At 45.2% G+C, this 22,898-nt stretch overlaps 1 protein-coding gene across 2 annotated transcripts in view; it reads right to left on the bottom strand.

The window, feature by feature from the left end:
• The window catches only part of wwp1 (WW domain containing E3 ubiquitin protein ligase 1), a 52,785-nt gene that overhangs the window by 20,334 nt on the left and 9,553 nt on the right, over positions 1-22,898 (bottom strand). Inside the window, exons 4-19 of one of the 2 annotated variants that reach the window (XM_084475519.1) lie at positions 22,672-22,807; positions 18,829-18,953; positions 18,027-18,185; positions 17,395-17,467; positions 13,276-13,481; positions 12,541-12,949; positions 11,833-11,928; positions 11,424-11,598; positions 10,739-10,793; positions 9,594-9,681; positions 6,508-6,636; positions 6,165-6,237; positions 5,966-6,037; positions 4,514-4,602; positions 4,146-4,305; positions 3,116-3,249 (exon numbers count right to left, since the gene is read on the bottom strand). In XM_084475519.1, coding sequence (XP_084331645.1) covers positions 3,116-3,249; positions 4,146-4,305; positions 4,514-4,602; positions 5,966-6,037; positions 6,165-6,237; positions 6,508-6,636; positions 9,594-9,681; positions 10,739-10,793; positions 11,424-11,598; positions 11,833-11,928; positions 12,541-12,949; positions 13,276-13,481; positions 17,395-17,467; positions 18,027-18,185; positions 18,829-18,953; positions 22,672-22,807 — 2,179 coding nt within the window. The remainder of the gene's footprint in view (positions 1-3,115; positions 3,250-4,145; positions 4,306-4,513; positions 4,603-5,965; positions 6,038-6,164; positions 6,238-6,507; positions 6,637-9,593; positions 9,682-10,738; positions 10,794-11,423; positions 11,599-11,832; positions 11,929-12,540; positions 12,950-13,275; positions 13,482-17,394; positions 17,468-18,026; positions 18,186-18,828; positions 18,954-22,671; positions 22,808-22,898) is intronic. The other variant, XM_084475520.1, reaches the window with a different exon arrangement.

Below are 22,898 nucleotides of genomic sequence, written 5' to 3'. Positions count from 1 at the left end.
ATGTTACGACGGCACGTGACGCGGCCGCAAGCCGGCGCGATTTTTTTTTAAAACTGCGCGCAGTGATGAACGGGACCTCGTAGTGGCGGCTGCAAGCCGGCGCGAGGTCCCGTTCATCACTGCGCGCAGTTTTATTCTTCTTCTTATTATTTTTAGCCACTTCGACTGCATTTTTCCCCCCCTGCACATATTCGAAAACTCATTTTTATTTGGCACATTTTGTGGGACTGGTGAAAAATTTGATATTCTAGCCCTCAAATTCACATTCGCCCCTAGGTGGCGCTATACCAACTATGCCAAAATTTCAACGTTTGCACAAGCATAACTCGTCACCGGTTGGACCTAAACTCATGAAACTTTGCACACATATGCAAATCCTCATGCTGAACAAATTTGCAGATACTAACTTAGCACTTCCGGTAGCCAGATTTCCCGCCATTTTGAATTTAGTTAAAAACAGTAAATTCCCCAAGGATCCCAGGTTTTTCGACTTTGACAAAATTCCTTTGGCACATATCATCTATGGCCCATTATCTTCAATCTGACATAAGGATTAGTCTGTAGGATAAATTTCAAAGTACCCATGAGCCATTGAGTTCTGAAATGGGTGTGTTTTTCACCCCGAAAATAGTAAATTGCAAATATCTACATGAAGTTGGACTCCTAGGACTTTGGACCCCTCTACTAAAGTTGTTCAGAATCAAATTCTGAACAAGATAAAGTCAACAATGTTTCAAATGGGGCGTGGCTTCAAAATGGGCGTGGCCTGTTACTAAAATAGCCACAGTTCATAGACGCAATGTTTGATTTGAGCGGGACCAACTCAGTGGCCGTTAAGTACCAAAGTTCTAACTGCTCAATTAAAATTAAGTCGATTGAAAAAACAACATGGCCGCCAGAGGAGGGTCGATCACTCTGCGGACACCGTAATAGTTATGAATATGAAATTCACAGCACACGTGTAAACTGCTGCCGATAGCTCACATACCAAAATTCGTGTTTCTATTTTTTGTAGCGCCCCCTACAGGAACTTTAAAAAGCAGCCCCTGCGCCACGTTTCACCAATATGTATGAAACTCAGTATTCACGTACAATGTGCCCATACCTACAGAAAAGCCTCTTGGACCCATGCCCCAAACCCCACAGGAAGTCGGCTATTTGCATTTCTAATTTTCACTTTTGGCGGCCATTTTGAATTTTTTTCACTTTTTTGCCTTGTATTTGAATGAACTCCTCCTAGGGAATTTATCGGATCTGCTTCAAAATTGGTCAGTACAGTCATGAAGTGGGGCTGAACCAAAATCGTGCTATTTGTGATTGTACGTTGAAGGGCGTGTCCGTGGCATGCCGTCAAAGTTGGCCATTTTTGAATTCCGTCGCCTTGTATTTGAACTAACTCCTCCTAGGGAATTTATCGGATCTGCTTCAAATTTGGTCAGTACAGTCATGAAGTGGTGCTGAACCAAAATCGTGCTATTTGGGACTGTACGTTGAAGGGCGTGTCCGTGGCGTGATGTCAAAGTTGGCCATTTTGAATGGAATTTCACTTTTTCGCATTGTATTTGAACGAACTCCTCCTAGGGAATTTATCGCATCTGCTTCACAATTGGTCAGTACAGTCATGAAGTGGTGCTGAACCAAAATCGTGCTATTTGTGACTGTACGTTGAAGGGCGTGTCCGTGGCGTGCCGTCAAAGTTGGCCATTTTTGAAATCCGTCGCCTTGTATTAAACTTACTCCTCCTAGGGAATTTGTATTTGAACTAACTCCTCCTAGGGAATTTATCGGATCTGCTTCAAAATTGGTCAGTACAGTCATGAAGTGGTGCTGAAACAAAATCGTGCTATTTGTGACTGTACATTGAAGGGCATGGCCGTGGCGTGCTGTCAAAGTTGGCCATTTTGAATGGAATACTTTCACTTTTTCGCCTTGTATTTCAACTAACTCCTCCTAGGGAATTTATCGGATCATTGATGTAGGGTTAATAATGTTAGTTAAAGTTGTTACAACATGTAATTCAGTTAAATGTGGTCTTACATGTTAATGTCAAAACAATCAGTAGGACACCACAGGGCACCTCTGCTTCTACAGATTACATAAATTTGCGAATTTTTTTTAAAACTGCGCTTTTTTAAAACTGTGCGCAGTGATGAACGGGACCTCGTGCCGGCTTGCGGCTGCGTCACGTGCGGTCCTAACATGTGCACATCTTGCCAGCACACATGTTACGACGGCACGTGACGCGGCCGCAAGCCGGCGCGATTTTTTTTTAAAACTGCGCGCAGTGATGAACGGGACCTCGTAGTGGCGGCTGCAAGCCGGCGCGAGGTCCCGTTCATCACTGCGCGCAGTTTTAATTTCTATTTATGATTCAATTCAAACCTGATATTAGTAGGTAGATCTGTATGACATATTTTGGCCTTGTTTAAACATTGAAACAGCTGCTTAATACGTTAAATATTAAAACCCTTCTCAAACCAATAATGCCACACTTGCCACAGCACTTATTGACTGGTCAGCGCGCCACAATGGAATACCAAAATCCTGGGGAGAACCCGAGAACATTAAATAAATATTATGATTTTAACGTTTGTGTCCGTCGGTTTTGCCAAATCTCAAAATGGACGGTGTCCAAGGTGTCCAAGTGCGACCATAGTATTCTAATATCCAAACACCAAACTAACACTAAACACCCACACCAATGTACTACTGTACACCATGTACTGCAAATGCTTCATGGTTTTCCTTTATGCATGTGGCGATTATTTATGCACAAGGTATAACTAGCCCATGCTACAAAAAAGGTACATTGTAACTTCAGCGTCCGCACTTTCTTTATGAGGAGTCAGAAGGCAGGGCTGTGCAATTAATCAAATTTTTATCGCAATTTAGATTTTTAGGTTAAACGATCTCCAAACGAATATAATAGTCTTTTTTTTATTAAGTTTTTTAATTTAAAGGGGATATTTCAAAGTTCTCCGTTAAAAAATGTTTTTTTTGGAGAGAATTGCTCATGTTTTCATCTAAAAAAATATATGATTTCAATATTGACCAAAATAATCATGATTATGATTTTTTCCATAATCGGGCAGCCCAATAGAAGGGGGGGTGGTACCGGATCCAGATGAGGGAGTTGTAGAACTCGGGGTCGATGGACTCCAGGTCCTTCAGGAGCAGCTTCTTGTTGAGCATGCGTTTGTAGAAGGGCAGCGAGAAGCCTGTGTCGATGAACTTGCCGTGGAACAGTGCCTGTTGACCGCACAGACAAAGAGGCAAAGAGACTGATGTCAACACGGTGACCAAGAGCGAGAGACGGAAAAAAAGATCCTCCCTGTGTCTGTGGATAAATTAAAAACAAACTCTTTAAAACAAAGCTATGGGGATAAGGGACACTTACTGATTGGATACCCAAAAATTAAATTTAACTGACAAAAACATGTACTTTTTCAATTGTACTTTTTAAATAAATCGCTGTTTCTCGTTTTCCAACAGCGACAACAACATGACTATCGTCTCCTTCTACTTCCGGCTCACGGCCCCGGGAAAAGATCTCGAGCATGCGCAGAATGCAATTCAATGCATAATCCAATTAGACTCCGTACATGCACGCTCGACTATGAATTGCATTAATTCTTAGTCTTAATTCGACTATGAGTAACCCAATTCGAGTATACATGCATTTTAGTAATCCAATCATAGTTGGATTAAGCCAATAAGTCGACTTTCTTGAGTGTCATGTAAACGCACTGAGTGGCACCCATATGGGTTGTTTCCTGTTCCTTCTCTCACAGTCATCGTATCAAACCCAGATAAACGGTTGTGATTGGACAAACTCGGGACAGGTCTGCTGGAAATCCTTCTGAACAGGAGGGGGGCCAGACACATATGCCAGAGCAACTAAAACATGAGCTCCCTGATTTGTATGGTTCCCATGCTTGGAGGATACATTTTGCGTCGACAATTTCACCAGGAAGCATAATGCGCCGACCCCTGATTCGACTTGGGACGGCCAACTGGAGGGCTGAATCGCCACGACATCTCAAACCCACACAGATTTAGGACTCCCTCAAACTTTGCAGATGCGGGCAGAAGGAAGGTTGTGGGTGTGGCATGAAGGGTGTCTGTGTGTGTGTGTGCAGACTTGCCATGGCGATAAAGCGCCCTATGAAGCAGAAGTAGGAGAGGTGGTCAGGGTTGATGGTGGAGGCGGGGTTGATCTGCAGACAGTAGTTGCTCTTGCCGGCGTACTCAAACAGACAGTACATGGGGTTGAGCACCTCGTGGGACAGCAGGAAGAACCACTCCCTGAGGGGGGGGGGGCGGGGGGGCCGGAGAGAGAGAGCGAGAAAAAGGGATGTGTGAATGAGAGAGGCCACCAAAACAGCATCACATAACATAACATAATAGTGGTGTGTGTGTGTGTGTGTGTGTGTGTGTGTGTGTGTGTGTGTGTGTGTGTGTGTGTGTGTGTGTGTGTGTGTGTGTGTGTGTGTGTGTGTGTGTGTATTCTTACCGAGCCAGGCCACCATAGTCCAGTCCCTCCTCTCCTCTGAAGATGACGTATAGCCTCCTTCTCAGGTCGTAGGGCTTCAGGGCCATAATCTGAGGACACGTGCGTCAAAAGAATTGTTATTATAAAATATATCCTCACGTTCTGTGTGTCCTCATCCTCATCCTCATCCTCTTATCCGGGGTCGGGTCGCAGGTGCAGCAGCTCAAGGAGGGGGCCCCAGACTTCCCTTTCCCGGGCCACATTGACCAGCTCTGACGGGGGGATCCCGAGGCGTTCCCAGGCCAGTGTTGAGATATAATCTCTCCACCTAGTCCTGGGTCTTCCCCAGGGTCTCCATCCCACTGGTCGTGCTTGGAACACCTCCCAAGGGAGGCGTCCAGTGGGCATCCTTACCAGATGCCCGAACCACCTCAACTGACTCCTTTCTAAGCAAAGGAGCAGCGGCTCTAATCCGAGTTCCTCCCGGATGACTGAACTTCTCACCCTATCCCTAAGGGAGAAGCCAGCCACCCTCCTGAGAAAACTCATCTCGGCCACTTGTATCCGCGATCTCGTCCTTTCGGTCATCACCCATCCCTCATGACCATAGGTGAGGGTAGGAACGAAGATCGACCGGTAGATCGAGAGCTTTGCCTTGCGGCTCAGCTCTCTTTTCGTCACAACAGTGCGGTAAAGCGAACGCAATACCGCCCCCGCTGCTCAGATTCTCCGGCCAATCTCACGCTCCATCATACCCTCACTCGCGAACAAGACCCCGAGATACTTGAACTCCTTCACTTGGGCTAAGGACTCATTTCCTACCCTTCTGTGTGTCATTTTTGTGAATTTAAAAATAAAAGTTTAATTTTTACTTTTTATTATAACATTACTCGAAAACTTTTGGTTATTGTTCTTATCGGTTAATGGTTAATGACCGTTTAAAGGGGTAGTTCGGAATTGTGGACATCGGACCTCATTTCCAAGTGAGCCAATGTGTTATTTATCATTGGAGACCCTTTTCAACATGTTTCATTCAGTCCCATGTTTCATTTGATAGTCGGGCGTTATAATTGGTTTGCCTTGGGTGTACTGTGGAGTCCGTAAAACGTTTTTTATTGCCAGGCTAGCAGTTCCCCTCAACTTGCTCTAACCTAGCACCAGCGATTTCTGCAACTAGAAGGACTGAATGAAACCTGTTGTAAACGGTCTCCAATGATAAATAACACATTGGCTCACTCGGAAATGAGGTCCGATGTCCAAAATTCCGAACTATCCCTTTAACGAGTGTAAGTAATCGGTCAGCAAATAAATAATAAGCAAAAAGAAGAGAGGATAATAATATAGAATGTGTTATGCAGTTGCTAGACTAATGCATATGGGGATGCTAGGCTTTGTATGCACGGTGCACAGAAGAGCATCAGATCAGTGACTTCTGCCTCAGGGTCGCAGCCACCGACTGAGCAACTCACTCACTTGCTGGAAAGAGTCTTCAAACAAGGTCTGTCTCGACACAGTGATCTTCACATGGCTGGGAAGTGCATTAGACTGAGGAAACAGAGAGACAAGAGACATACGCGTACGTCCATGTAAACAATGCATCTTCAACGTATCCCCTCCATCCACAAAACTGGGAAGTGATTACCTAAAGTAATTAGAAATGGGAAGTATTTACCTGGCACAGGTAGCGAAAGTGGGCGAGCTTCCACCTGAAGCTGCGCTCGTAGGCGATTTGAGGCCCCTTGGTGCTAGAGAGAGAGAGAGAGAGAGAGCGAGAGAGTCATTAACTGTCAAAAGGGAGAGGGCGCCTCAGAGGGCAATATGCAAAGCGCCTAGGACCAATAATCGACAGGTCAGGTCTGGGAATCGCCACTTTAGGTGTCATTGTTATGGCAAGGCCAATTCATCAAGCCGAGGACACTTGAATGGATGACGAGGAGCCCAGAAGAAAGCATGAAACTGCCCCGGTGGAGGAAGGGGTTTGAATGGGTCTAATGAGTGCATGAGTGTAACCCTACACAGAGGATTTTCCGGTGCGTGGGTCATTGAAGGTGGTGGTCCGGGTGTTATGGTCCACAAAGTAGCGCACCCCTTCCCTGGTGTAGCGGATCTCCCAGCCCTCTGGTAGCGGCTCCTCGTTCTGGAGCCTGAGAGTCACACAGGACACACACACATGCAGACTCAGACAAGCACACGCACAAGAACATAGACCTCGATGATACTCAATCCTAAAAAGTCACTGGAGGCCGCTTTGAAGCCAAGCACTCGGCGGCCTGATGTGTCTGATGTGCACTAATGCACACTGCACTACAGATGCTGACTGAGACAACTTTATTGGGGGTCAAGCAGCGAAGCTGCGAGACAACCTATTGTTTTCGTACTGTTTCCTATTATTATCCTTCAATGGGAGTCTATGGCAGCCCATAGAACCCCATGGTAAAAAGTTGTGAAATTTTGCACACTGATTCAGGACAGTCCCATAAGCCCTCACAGAAAATTTGAGGTCGCTAGCCCATGAGCTCTAGCTCCGCCAACAGGTCAAAGTTGGACATGCATTCATGTTTATAACTTTTGACCCATTCATCCAATATTCACAAACAAGGTATCACTGGAATCATTGGGCCAAGCCGAGTTCAACACATTCTATGACGTCATTTTGCGTCATGATAGATTTTCCGCCATCTTGGTTTATGTCAAAAACCTTAAAAATGGTTCACACATCACAAATTTTGTCCAATCAAGTCGAAACTTGGCAGATATGTTGATCAGACCATGCCTCACAAAACTTCAATCCAACAGATTTTTCTAATTCAAAACCGTTTGGCCGCAACAGCCAATCAAATTCGACCATGAAGCCGCCAAACAGGAAGTAAGCCAATTTCTCAGCAGCCCTTTGACATATCATAACCAAACATGGTACATAGACCCATGACATCATCATGGGGACACTCAATGAATTAGGTGACCTTTGACCTCTAGGGGGCGCTGTTATTAATGAATATGTGTTTTAACTCTTCTCTCTTCACATGAGTATATTTCAAACAAATGTTCTGGTGATACTGTCAGACCTCCCCATATAGCGCATGAATTATTTTTCATGGAAACATCAGAATTTGGCTGCCGTGTTGAAAGTTGTCAAAATCAATTCTACATATCCACAGACAAATTTTGTCCAATCTTCATGAAAGGGGGGGGGGGGGGGGGGTACTTGTGCCACTACTGTTATGCATCGCTGATTATGGGCGTGCATGCGTACCAGTTATGTGCACTAGGGCTGGGCAATATGGCTGAAAACTGTATCACGATATAAGTGTTTCATATCGGTTGATATCGATAATTATTGATAAAAAAAATTTTTTAAAGGACCAGGAGAAAAATATAAACATAAACAGTTTTATTTTAAACTTAACCTTCCCCTGATTGTAGGCAGACAGGGAAAAGGAATGTCAACACAACCATGGAAAACTCAAATAAATATAAACATAAGTCTGAATGAAAATGAACATCACAATGAAAACTGAACAATTATCAATTATAAAGTGCTCAAAAACATGTGCTACAAAAAAGTGTTCTAAAAACATTTGCAGTGTTAAATGTAAACATAAGAGATGAGATCATGAGATCACTATTGCATTACTTGGTAGGTGGATTAAAGCTTATCTTCAACCTGGAGTCCCTAGAACATGGAACATATGGATGTCATTGTTGTTGGGACATGGAGATATGTCCAGTACTGTCATGAACCATCATCCATGTTGTAAAGATCGCTAGTTAGCATGTTCGCTAACTAGCGATTGGCGCCTATTAGCGATTTTGTTGTTATGCTTGCTATCCATGTTATAACGAAAATGCCTACATTAAACAGAATAATGATAATGCCATCAAAGGGGGAAATGGGACATGGAGATATGTCCAGTACTGTCATGAACCTTTCGTTTCTCACATCGCGCTGTTTATGTTATGAAACACACACGAGACGAGCTGGCGCAGCCAAACTTGATATTGTTACATGATTGGCCATTGGCGTGTCGCTCAATACGTTGCTCTCCACAGGTATCAGAGGACACGTGCTTTTGTTCACGCAACCAACCTTGCTTCGCAACCTCTGGTTCAAAGTGGAGCTAGACTCTTTGCTCCGTTAACTTCCAACAAGGAAAAAAATTATCGAAACCTTCTACCCCCCCCCCCCCCCCCCCAAAAAAAAACTCTTCGGATCTACACGATTCACGTAAATGACATATTTTCATTTGAAAACGGCGAATTTCGCCGAAAGGTGACTAGTTTGCAGGTATGCATATTATGATCTTCAGGCCAAGCTGAACACATGTGTCAAACAGCTTTTTCAAATTCCAAGCCGTTTGGCAGTGACAGCCAATCAACGAGACGGCGAAGCCGCCAAACAGGAAGTAAGCCTGTTTCTCAGCAACCCTTTAACATATCATAGCCAAACTTGGTACATAGACTCATGACATCATCCCGGGGACACCCAAACAATTTGGTGACCTTTGACCTCAGGGGGACGTCAAACAGGAAGTGAGCTCATATCTCTGCAAGGCTTTCATGTATCCAAACCAAACTTGGCTCATAGACTTATGACCCTATCCTGATGATGCCCAATGAATTTGGTGACCTTTGACCTCTAGGGGGGCGAGTGTGATCATATCTCAGTCAATCCTTTATTTTTTGACGTGAAACTTGTCGAAAGTGCTGAAGGCCGTGTGTCTGACGTAGATCTATCTTGTTGATGTGGCTACTCTGGTCTATTCTGCAAATTAGTTTATAGAGTCCCATTCAGCTTGACCCCCACATTACTGCATGCAGTTATATTTGTTATTGTTATATATATGCTGTACATACAGTACATATATATTCTAGGTTATTTAAACTATTTTGTTCTTTGTTACTTTTATCTTTGTTACTCTTATCTAAATATTATTATTTTTTTTAATTTAATATTGCATTGTTAAGGAGAGTTTGGAACACAAAAATGTCATTGCCAGCTATGACTGCTGTTATGTTGTGCATTTGACAATAAAATAACGTCCTCTGTACACAGAGCGTTGACAGCTATTGCATTGAACCGGGAAAAAAAACCATTACTCACCCCTGTGTCCGGGGGTCCTCCCACTGCGTGGTCTTAGTGTTGTGGTTGACGAAGTACACGCGGTCGTTGGAGTCCACACGCCTCTCTGCTTGGGGTGGAGGACAGGCAGGCAATCAGCGCTGGGGTACATAACGGGGCAGGCACCTACCCCCCTGTGTCTAGATTGTGTCTATATCTGATCAGATTTGGCTTCCGCCTCATCGGGCACACTGTGACCACCCGAGTGTTGGTGAACACGTCTGCGTCACATCTCACTGTTCTCCTTCAACAGGATGGTTACATGCACTGCGTTAAACATAAAGCATCTTGTGTTCTTGTGTTCTTCTATTCCTTTAAATTTCACCACAGAATCCAGGAGATTCAGATTCTTTCCTCGGACGCCACCCACACAAATGGCCCATGTGAGAAAGATACAGATATGGATCACAAATGCCTCCCACGTGATTGGTCCACTATACCGCAACAACCAATAATGTGGGCCATTCCTGTTTTCCAGAGTCTGGGGAGACGGCGGATACGGAAACCCTTATCTGTGCAGGCAAACTACATCAGACTCGGACGGTCCATGGAACAAACGGCTGCTGTATGACCTCCCGAGATGAACCCTAACATACGCTCTAGGTGGTATACGATTGATAAAAGAGCTTCCCCCAAAGAACAATCGAACAGTGTGTACCCATCCAAATCAGTGTACGCTCTGTGCCTCATTGTACATCAACGTTCACTGCTCAAATCCCAAGATAATATCAGGCAGATACTACCACAGCCACCAACGTATATACAGACTGGACCGATGAAAGCTATTACTATTACTAGTCACTACTATGCTACCACATTACAGCACAGAAAGCAACTGGAAAGTTAAACTCTGCCCCCAGCAGTGCCACAATAAAAAGATATTGCTATACAAATGATCGGTGAGAGAATAGGGATGGCAGTGGCAACCGGGGCAAGTTTGCATCAGACGTGGGGCAAGAATGTTGTTGTACCATCATAAGCGTTTTTCTGCTTATGTATTCTTTGTGTCCATGTATGCTGAGGACAGTTTGATAGCATACATGGACTACGGTAGGCTCATGCTTCAGACATAATCCCTGGTGAATGGTGGCACTGTGTGAACCCTCAGGTAGAGGAGCAGAACTCACCCCAGCCAGGCGGCAGCGGGCCCAGGGGGTCGTTCTCCGCCGACATCATGGAGGCCTGGCGAGGTGGTCGGCACACGGGGACATACGTGTAGAGGACGCAGAGGATCCACCGAGAAGTAGACAAAAGAAACTGTTCAGCAATGCCCCAAAGATCAACTGAAAGGATCAAATAACCAAACACACTGCCCAAGAAAAAAGACAAAAACTAAGCGAAAGCCAGATTCAAATAAATGCTACATTTTTCCCTGTCTCAGAAACCCGTCTCAGGTTTCTGAGACAGGGCAAGCAGCAGGCCGCCCCTGTAGCTTTGCACCACTGGTTTCGCTCTTTCGACTTGGTTGTTAATCATGATGGCAACGGGCTTAATGAGACTTAAAGACTTAGTGAGACCGGAACCCACACCCCACCCCACCCCCCCCCAAAATGGGTTAGGATTTCATAACAAGTTTCATAGACCCTGAGGGGGAAATAAATGTTCTGATGACCTGTTTTATGGGTTCTGCAGGACTAAATATGAAAACAATTCTGTCAAACAAATCAAGATAGGTTGTTTAAAAAAAATTGTTTTTCCCACCCAAAAGCCCTCAAGAGTGAAATAATTAAGTTATCAGGCTTAACAGTCCTTAACTCATCCAGAATGCACTTCGGAGGGCCTGTGGAATGGTAAGAAACGGCGTCTCCTTACGGAATAGAGGTATCTCTGGTTGAACTGGTGCATGGCTCCCTGCAGCTGACTCCTCTGGCTCTGCCACTGCTCAAAGTTGCGGACCGACTCCATGGTGGGCCGCTGCCACGTGGTGGTGCGGGTGTTGTGGTCCACGTAGTAGATGCGACCCCGGTCGTCCACCCTTCTCTCCCAGCTGCAGGAGAGAGAGAGGCAGACAGACAGACAGAGACAGGACGGAGCCTGAGTTAGGGACATCATCAAAAACATGGAGCCCAGCAAACCAGGCAGAGAGAGCTTAGGTCATGGAAGCAGAAGGCAATAGTTCACAAATAGTGGCATTTGTGACACTGATGAATATATAAATTTCCTCCCCTGTCACTAAGATCTAGAGGATAAATGTTGATGGGATGGGGTGAGTGAGACTGACCCTGGGGGTAGAGGCTGCGGTCTCTCCCAGGTGGTGGTCCTGGTGTTGTGGTCTACATAGTACGTCCGCCCATGTGGGTCTTTCCTCTGCTCCCACCTAGGAGTCACAAGGAACGGCAAATGAACACAAAACACAGCACTGTCCAGCCCTTTGAACATTGAGCCTGGCATGCCATTGAGCCATCATTTAGCAGTTCAAACGCAGACACAACACAGATGGGAACCTGATGACAAGACACTCAAAGGCAGCCACTCTAAAGCTGCATTCTTGCCTCCATGACACTAAGCATTTCCAGATTCAATGGGAATTTTAGGTATTAGATGTTGGATCGACCGCTGAGTACAGAGGTCATAATGACATGAGCATTCAGTGTTTGTTTCACTCAACCTTAATCCACTCACAGTATCTATGTCGCAATATAGATCAATGCTGTTTATTTAGTACTCCTCAGACCGTCCGGATCACTTGACCTCACATTCCGTTTCGCGGATCGGTCTGGACCTCTGGCTGCTCATACCGCTTTCAGGGGGCGGGACTGTTCAGAACGGCCCTAACCTGCGCTAGTGCATTCTCTGCATGTCTGCACTTATTACTATGACTAGACTATTACTATAACTATTATGTGTGGTAATAATATGATGTGTGGTGACCCACATCCGACCACTACCATCCCCCTGGGTCCCCCCCCATGCAGCTGGCTTGTTTTACCCCGGCGGCAGGGCATCGGAGGTGGCCGCCGTGCTGTTGGGGGTCTGCTGTCTGGGCTTGGCCCCGTCCGCAGGTGGGGCCTCAGTGCCTCCGGCGACGTCCCCGCCCTCTCCTCCGGGGGGTCCCGGTTCACCCGGAGTGGGGCAGGGCGACGTCCCGGATGCAGAGTCCAGGGCAGGAGAAGCTGACGCATGGGTCGGGGTGCTGGAGTCGAAGGGAGCAGCAGGAGCTGCAGTAATGGAGGATGAGGAGGTGGTGGTGGTGGTGGGGCCTGGGATTGTGCTGCCGGCTGCCGGGTCTGGCGGGACAGGGTTCTGGCTACAGTCTTCGTGGCTCTCAGGGGAGGGCGGTGCGTCCTCTGTTGTAGCGGAAGGAGAGGGGTGGACTGCATCAACGCCATCTCCGTTCACTGTAGCGTTCAAAAAGAGGGGCGAGTGAACGTGACGGAATACAATGCTGTTGACATGCGAGGCCACTAAGGGGATTTAGGTCCACAGATGACATGGATCTACAGGACTACGTGCTCTGTATTGTGTATAAGTATTGTGGAGCAACGTGGTTTAGAGGTTTTGTAAGCGAGGAGGCACTGAGGTCCCTGAGGTGCAAGTGAAGGAGGAAATGGCATCCGTCGTCAGCAGTTAAATTCAACATCTCAAAGTATGACATTAAATGGCAATTACAATCATTCTGTTTCAGGAGTCTGTGCCTGGGCTTCACCTCCCAGAGTTTCCTCACCAGTGCCGTTGGTGGTGGTGCTGGCGTCACTGTCTAGGGGTTTGCAGGCAGCGATGAGGTTGGTGGTGGCGTTTCCGTTGGCGACAGGGCAAGGGTCCGGAAGGGCGGAAGAGTCGTGCACTGAATCGGCGTCTTCGCCATTGGGGGCTGAACAGGAGCCTGGGCTGGAGCCATTGGCAGGTCCCGCTTCCGTACCATTCAATGTGCTACAGGAGAACAAAAACACAATGCAATAATAAATGGTAATGAAAGGAGTAGCACTCTATTGAGAGACAGAGACATAAACCGAGATACAGAGAGAGTGGGAGTGGGCGCAGTAATGGCTCTGAACCCAGGACATATGGCATGCTCTTCACTCATCACACACTACAAAGAGAGACATGGTTGGGATCCCCTGCAATGTGTCATTCCCTGACAGCACGGAACAGGACTGCCCTCTCTCTGACCCCAGCGTCGATGGGTGAGAGCAGCGCGTTTAGACCCAGCTCTGCGGTGCCCTCCAACAGTAAGCACTGCAGTATTAAAACCGACACTGACCTCCACTTTGACAGAGAACTCTAATGAGACGACGAACAGGACCGCTGGAAATACAAATACAAAGACAGATGTTGGAGGGATAATGAATGCACTGTTAAACGAACCAAAGTTAGGTCCAAACTTTGGTTCCAAAATTTGGTGAGAGGCCAGGGAGTCTTGCCAAGGTCTTGGACGGTTCAACAGTCGCTGAACTCGAAATGTATTGGTAAATTAATCTACAAATATCTGTCACCAGAGCCACGTTTTCATATTCTGTTCACTGAAATTGGAGTTATCGATGAGCACATTTTATGCTGTCAAGGTACATTGAGCCAGAAGTCCTATGTTCAGTGTTTCCCCGATAATTGTACTACGAGGTCCCCCGCCAGGACAAAAGTCTACAAGCAAAAAACAATTTACATCAACCGCGATGCGAATATGTGGCAGGGCTAAATTAGACTTGAGTTTAACTTTTTAATCCAAGAGTTAAATACTGTAGCGAATGGCTGTAATCCCCTTCAGGGATTATGATAGGTGGGGATGTTTTGATGCGTTTCCTTGTTCAATAACTAAAATAGGCCATCACCCTTCTCATAGAAAGTTGGTATCCAAAACGACAGATAGTGATCATTTTTCCCATTTACATAGTAGAAAAACATTGCTAGTGGTAAAGCCTTGGATCGTTAGGCAATCTCGAAAATGGTATCAATAAAAACAAATGATCCCCATCCTGTCCATTTAATTGACATGACCTGGCATGTATAGAACTTGCACATAGCGACTAACAACATGTGTTCATCCCATATACAGACGCACAACGCCATCAACTTGCCATGTAATTGCAGCCATATTCTGTAAAAGGTCCCATGTCATACCACCAGGTGAGTGTGACTAGCCGTTACAAGCCATTTTGAAAATCTGGCTCTTCTGACATCACAAGTGGGCATGTCCACCTAGATGTGTGCTGGATAGATCAGTCTACCAGCCTACCCAGTGGACTGTAGCAAACGTTGATCATCTAACCAGCACACATCTAGGTGGACACGCCCACTTGTGATGTCAGAAGAGCAAGATTTTCAAAACGGCTTGTAACAGCTTATCACACTCACACCTAATAATAAAGCCGCAGGCCCTCTCATGCCCCGTGTGCTGCTTTCAAATATACTACCTACTGCTACTTTAACTACTTCCTGCTTGCCATAAGGAAAGGGGCACTGCTGAGTTTCTGTTCCTGAATAAAAAAAAAATCTGTTCCAGAATATTATGTGATTTCACAACTCGTTGGTTAAAGAATGCTGATTTCAGCCAATAAGGGACAAGGGTTACAGGGCACGCACATGTTTGTGTAAAGTCTGGTGTGGTGACATACTAGGCCCCCTCCAAACCAGCTCATGCAGTCACTTCTATTGATAAAGGCTCAAGCTTAAGGCTAAGGTCAATTAAAGTGATGTAAATTAAAGAGAACATGTTCTCCGTCTTGCATGCCAACTTCGTACTGCTGGCAGCGTTTTGACCGACACCTTTCGAGGACAACTTTGGGATACTTCCACCTAGACCCTATTTTCCCCCCCATCATCGGAATAATGCAGACAACATTTCTTAATAATTGGTCCAACGGGCTGCACAGGAATCCTTTTGGGCAATAGCACTAAGTGAAAACCGTTGTCTGCATATGTCCCTTAGACCAAGAATTATAGGAAAATAGGGTCCAGGTTGAGAAAAGTTATCCTTTAAGAGCGCTGTACGCAACTGCTTCGAAGCACATTTGGATCCAGTTGTTTACATACATTTTAGAGAGAGAGACTCATACCTAAACTTCTCTCCCATCATGAAATGACTTGAGTAAGTAGGCAGGCAATGTTTCCCTGTTGTGGAAACCTAGGGTTGAATTGTTGATAGTACTACTGGATCTTAGGGAAGCATTTGACACAATTGATCACCACAAGCAATATTTAATATAGAATTAATATTCAATGATTATGTAAACTCATAACACAGCCTTTCTATTGCAGGCAATTAATTTGCATACCTTTTACATTTGTAAATCCAGTACAAACTTGCATGTAAAGGACACATTCAGTGTAAGAATGTGATTGTCAGATAAAGAAACCCTACTTTTAGAGGGAGAGGGCATTCAACTCTGTTGGCTTGCATTGGTCTATGTTTGTGAACGAGTGTGTGTGCATGCGTTTTCTTTCCTATGAAGGAATAGCAGCCAGGAACTGCAATGCAGATGCCAGGTTGGGGCTGTCCCCCCACCCCCATCTGCCTGCTGCAGCAGTGTGCAGATGACTCGTTTGGTTGGTTTTCAGGACATACGGCCTGCGTCTAAATTACACTTTGGTGCACAGACAAAATCGGCACTGAGGTTCCGGAGAGACAAACTAAAAAAAGCAAGGACAGCAATAGATGGAGTCAATTAAAGAGTGACAAGAGAGATGAAAAGAAAGGGGTGAAATGGATTCAATCTAGATGTGTTAAAGGATAACTTCAAAATTCTCCCATCTTTTAGGGTGACTAATGCAGTAAACAATTTTTGAAACCGATCCAACATTAAATCGGGAGAGCTTCAGACACTGCAGTGGCAAAACCTCCACAATGTAACCCTATGGGGAATAGCGCCTAGACGATGTACATCCCCTAAAAGGCATGGATTGTTATTATAAGTGTCTTGACAACATTATGGAAAGGATGTAATCCCTATTTTGTGTAACCAAGTCTACCTCAAGGAGAAGTCTCACACTGAAATTCTGTTGTCGCAGGACCCTAACCCTATTGTCACTACAATCTCAACCCTCCCTCACCCGAATCTTTCAGATAACACAAAGCTATGCATTCTGTAGTCCGACAAAACAAACTCTAGCAGGGCAGTCCTCTCTCACTCAGGGTTAAGAGCTCTCTTCCTGAAACAACTCAACACTCTGTATTTCAGAGCGAGACTACTCCTTCAGCGAACCTTGGTTAGACACAATAACAAACCGACCGGATCAAGTAAAAAGGTCAAGAAAAGGTTGAATGGGGAAACCGTTCCATAACGTTGTCAGACATATAATAGCAATTTGAGCCCGTCAGTGGCAAAAACAAGCACTTTTCGAGGACGTACATTGACGGGTTGAGGTTGCCCCATAGGATTACATTGCAGCCCGTTTGGCGGATTACGGCTGCAGCGGTATCGTCCCATTAGACCCTTACACTGTAAATGATGGGAAAACAGGGTCCAGTTTGAAAACTCCCAAAGTTATCCTTTAAGTGTGAGGGATGAGGCCGATGCCGTTCCACCGGCCAACACTGATAGTTATTACATTCTCAAAATGCCAATTTGAGAATTTTGAATGTGCACTGTGCCCATTGTCCCAGGGCACAGCGCAATCGCAAACTCTCAGACCCTATTTGCAACAGTAACATACTTGGCAACAGTATTCAACTTTCGGCGGAATATGTGAGGACTAGTTTACCAACCCTGCTTTTTAATTGCTAGGTAGCCATATAGCGCTGAAGCCGAAGGCAGGCTCACTCCTTTGCATGGAAAACAATATTGTTGCGCAACATTGGTATGATGAGCAGCTATCGCCATTCATAGCTTTCCCCCTCCAGATGATGTACCTGTTGGCGGCCCTTGAAGAGAAAGTCGAGTCTTCTCCATTTTCATGAATGGCATCTCCGTTCTGTTGGGTTTCTGGAGAGGGAATGACAGTGATGGTCAATTCGGAAATGCTTGTTAGTCTGGAACCGCTCGGCTCATTTTGCGATTTCCATGGGGGCGTTATCAGCGGCCGCAGACCAAAATGCTTCTGGACAAAATTGGACAGACCTACAGCTAATCAGAAAGGTGTGCTAAATCAGTGGAAGTCTTCCTGGTTGTTTGTGAAAATGCCTCAACGGCGCTCCAATAAGGAGCTCCTCTGTACAGTCATCATATCAAACCTGCACAATAGAATAGATCAACGGTTTGGATTGGCCCAAACCGGGCAAGGTCTGCTTGAAATCTGTCTGAATGGGAAGGGGGCCATACACAGAAGGCAGAGCAAATAAAACACAAGCTTGCAGATTTGTTGTCTCTCCGGGCTAAGTTAAATAAAACACATAAACTCAATCATTTCAACACCTCATGGGAGACAAGCCGGTTACTTCTGAAAACAAAAAATAAAACAAAAAGGGATGCCCCCTAACCACTGGAGGCCAGGGCAGCATTGTTCTCCTCATGTATGAGTGAGTGAGTGAGACCGAGATCTTACTGGTAGTGTTGGTGGTTGTTGTGTTGCCGTTGGTCAGGGGCTGCACCGCCTCCTGATCAGCGACCGTCAGGCCGTCCAGGTACACAGTCAGCTCCCCCGTGGACACTGCTGCTCCCTTCTGCTCCACGTTCAGCTTCAGCACCTCCTTCACGTTCTCCACTGATGGGGTGGAGAACGGGGACACGCCAGAAGATGAGTTACCACTTTATCCCATTTATGGATGGGTTTATATATATATTTTCTATTGAGAAGATAGAACCTTTACAAATAGATTTGATCTATAGGACCATTTATAATTATGGGTAAGTGTTCAGTAACATATGAGCATATGATTTTGATAACATATGATCAATTCCATATTCCGATGCAAATGTTTCAATCTATACAATAATCAAATCTTAAGAACCAATAATAAATAATGAATTGTTCTCATGAGTGAATGTCCAGACACAAGTTGCAAGGCTGGTCTATGCATATCAACATTTCATATCTTTGGGCCTGGGGAAATATTGGACCATAACAACAGCTTGTTACTCTTAGCAGCCAAGTGGGGGTCACAGCAGCAGGCTTGGTAAAGCAGCGGGGATTGTACTGACATGTATATACGTTGGTGGCTTATTGGAGCACCAAAGCCAAAACACATCTGTCCTTTTATTAAGTTACCTCAGCAAAATAATTGAACCCAGGAGTATGACATTGTTGGTGTGCTAGTGTATATGTCCAAGTGTGCATGTGTATGTCTGCGCCTGTGTGTGTGTATGTCCACCTGTGTGCGGGTGGGTGTGTTCGTGCAAATGCATACATTTTCTTTCATGCTGGTCCAGGACTTGCCGCAGGTTCAAAGTGGCTTTGCCCAGCAGAGAGTCTGCCTTAATTGCATGGTAGCTCCATACCTTGAAGTCCACCTCTGACTGGGGTGATACATTCCTGAAGGAAACACACACACACACACACACACACACACACACACACACACACACACACACACACACACACACACACACACACACACACACACACACACACACACACACACACACACACACACACACACACGTTTGTTTTCCACTGGTCAACCAGAAAGTCAAGTTGAAGGCCCTTTTGTTCTCACTGAGAAAAAACGCCATAGGCTAATGATAGACATATGCATTTAAGAATTAGAACATGTTTTATATAGTCCCAATAAACCAAACTTTAAATAATGTCTAGGTTTCACAAAAACATCTATATTTTACATCATTTTTTTTTATAATTTCATTATATCTGGTTCACAATATTCCATAGCGCTATGCAGTAACGCAGCCCGGTCAGGCATGCAGCCCTTCTCCAACTGTTCTTCTTTACATGCATTCATTTAAAAAACGGTATTAATAAGATACAGAATAATAACTTTGGCTGTAAGAACAAGCTTGTGTTTCCACTGAAGTATTTTACTCCGCCCCACACACACACACAGCTCCGGAGCAATCGAAATATCAACCAATTCAGTCAGTTTCACAGTATAGAAACCATGATCTGGCTGATTAAATTATATTTAGGGCATTTAGCAGATGTTTCTATCCAAAGCGACCTACAAACATTCATAAACACATTCACACAGCGACACCGGGCGCAAATAGCCTGCTTGCACGAACAGCTTGCTCAGTCAGTGAGCGGATTGATGATTGATGAAAAAAAAAAATCACAATCATTGCTATCATGTCACTCGACAGACAGATATATTTTGGTAGATTATGATTATTTGATTTAAACTTTAAACTGCTTTACCCCCTACCTAACAGCACACATCCACAATACATTCACAATACATTCACTACAGCTGACTGAAATTATGCATGTTGCAAAATGTCACACTTCCCAGCCTCATTTAAGACAGGAATTCATCATAAGCATTTCAGATGACTCTTATAATACACAATGTTTTGTCCAACCATATTTGGCCTCTTGATTGTAATGTGCTCAACTTCTACAGATTTCCAAGTAAGCATCATCATTTGTATGGATTAGTCATTCACAAAACGTCCTGTTATTTCGTCAGGATCTAGCCCAGAACACAGATGTCCAGATACAGACCGTTGCGTTTTTGGTTCAGATCTTTACCATCATAAATATTGAGATGTTTCTAAAACCAAATCTCTCCTGTTCCTGTTTAGTTGTACATTTAGAGTCAATGTATAATGTTGATCAACTTTGTGTGTAAGAGGTCAGATCATTGAATCTTAAGAGGTTAATAACAGAATGGGTGATTGACAGTCGTTTCTACGATATTGTGAAATGCAGTGCCTCAACTTTTTAGGATGAGGATCCATCACATTTCTGAAATTAATATATGACAATGGTGTATAATAAAATAACTTCCCAGGATACAACTTGGCTGCCCAGCGCAGCCGTTTTAAAATGCCTCTGACAGTAGGGTTTCTTGGTCTTAAAGTTGTCTCTTTTTGACAGCTTCCTCAGTTTTTGGAAGATGTAAGGCCCATCGTAGTGTACTGTGTGGCGTTGTTATGATAGTTCCCATTGAGTGATACATGAGTTTTGTGTGGAAACCCAACACCATAAGCTATCTCAGCTATCGAGATTCACTTCTCATAATTGTAGTTGCATTTCGTACATTCCCCTTGAGAAAAATGTACATGCAACTACAGTGGAGGACATCCACTTTTGTAAGAAACAAATTACACGTTCAACAGTCATGAGCACGAAACAGCACATGGGAAACAATTGGTACATTTATGGAAAACTGGTTCTGGGAAATCCATTTGCAGGGATCACCATGTGCTATACCTGTGGTGATATCATTCATTTGAGACCACTGGAAAAAACAAATGATGTCCTCATTATGATCATTCATCCTTAACCCGTTCTGGAACACAGTCCTCTCTTGTTTTGCAAGCCATCTCAAGACGCAATTCAAATTGTAGGCCCTTAACAAACTCCTTCCTTGGCTGCATGCTGGAGCGTCTCTCTGCCACAGAGCATGACAGTAATGCTGCGGCTGTGGACATAACTCTGTCTGAAGGGTACACCAGTGAAAATGAATTGGGTGGGGGGGGGGGGACTAGGAGAGGGAGGTAGACACACAGTATGTTTACATGCACAGCTTAATCCGATTAAAACCATAGTTCGACTATGCTCTGCAATTGGACAACTGCAATTGTCCGACTATACATGGCGGTGAGTAAACCAATTCATTGGCCGAAGCATGTCATGCCCCGGTACGATACGTGGCGCTGTAACCATTTCAATTAGTGGTAATAGAGCCACCAGCTGACCTCTTTACGTCACCAGCAACAACAAACTCCATATCATTTCTCTGACGCTCCATTGTTCTGACCTCTCGGTCGTATGCGGACTCAAGTCCAGCCGGAGGACTCCGCATACGACCGGAGAAATGATATGGACCCAAAGTGAACTGACAGCTGTCTACTGGAAATGCTTTCTCCTCCATGTCGCGTTTCATAATATCAGAGAATACAGTTCGGCCGCGGCGCAATGAATGAATAAAGATCGTAGTTACTACTTAACAACCTCGTTGATGAGCAACATTTAGAACTGTACTTTTAATTCAGCCTTGGGTGAAATCGAAGCATAGTGTGTACTGAATGCATGTTGATGATGATACACTCCTTATAGGGGGTAACTACATTGGCACGACACCGGCTTCCTCCATCTTCTGCGCCACCTTTTTAAATAAATCGCCTATCCAAAGTGAGTTGACAGCTGTCTACTGAAAACATCTTTCTCCAGCCGGAGCAGCCCCTCCACCGCCCGTCCGTATACGGCATTCCCCCAATTCCTTCTCCCCCATGGCCAAGATAACCCCTACTATAAGTCTTTACTTGTTGTGGAAGTACCAGAGAGTCGGAGAACCCAACACAGTCTTCAAGATTCATAATATCAGAGAATATCCCCGTCAGTTCGGCCGCGGCGCATTGAATGAATAAAGACGTCAGAATGTGAAAACCAACACCCGGCCAGCATCTTTAAATACCACTAGCATCTGCGTTCAGTCCACAATAGCGATTCCATTTTGGAAATTCTCCTCTCTAGCTTTGTGTGTCACCACAATCCATAGTCTGAACAGCAAGTACACCAACACCTCGAAGTCCTCCATTGTTGTTTTGTTTAGCCTAGCCAGCCCTGTGTTTTTATGTGTCGCGTGGATAAGTACGTCACTGCAGTTTCGCGCATGCGTACTATGTGACGACCCGCCCACGTTGAAGAGGTTCTTTTCTACGACCGGCCCACGTTGAAGAGAACTTAGATGGAAACACGACGTGCCTGGAACCAAACCGAGTAGTGCCGAGTTAAGTCTTAGCGAGTCGAGCTGGTACTGTCGGTGGAAAAGCGGCAAAAGAGTACACTGGAGAGCCAGAGAGGGATGTGCTCCTTCTCCAGGTTTCTACTCATTCTTCTATCACTGGTGTCTAGCTTTATGGTCAGTGCCCTACTGGGGGCTGAGGGGGGTGCTGCCTGATCTGGGACACCTGAAGCCCTTTGAGACCAAGGACAAGGGCTTCACTGTGTGAATGAGGGCATGACGATGGACCTGCCTTGCTGAATGATAGAAACACAAGCTGAATTGCTTGCTGAATGATAGAAACACAAGCAAGACAGACAGACATCCAGAGCCGTTGGTTCTTACAGTGTGAGTCTCTCGTCCCACTTGGGGTTGGAGGAGCTGTGTGACTTTGCCGTGCGCCGCGTCTCCCCGTCCACTGTCACCTCCACGTAGATGGACCCGAACAGGCTCTTCTTCCTCCGGAGCTTGGCACAAGAAACTAGGATGAGAAGAACCAGTCAGATCCCCATGGTTGAATTCGATGTGACGTGAACAATGTGTAGGGTTTTTGGGTGCACTTTTCTGAAAAC

Source organism: Micromesistius poutassou (assembly GCF_964030765.1).
Source record: "Micromesistius poutassou genome assembly, chromosome: 11".
Classification (NCBI taxonomy): domain Eukaryota; kingdom Metazoa; phylum Chordata; class Actinopteri; order Gadiformes; family Gadidae; genus Micromesistius; species Micromesistius poutassou.
Note: the sequence above shows the minus strand (reverse complement) of the source record. Positions and strands in the feature narration are given on the sequence as shown.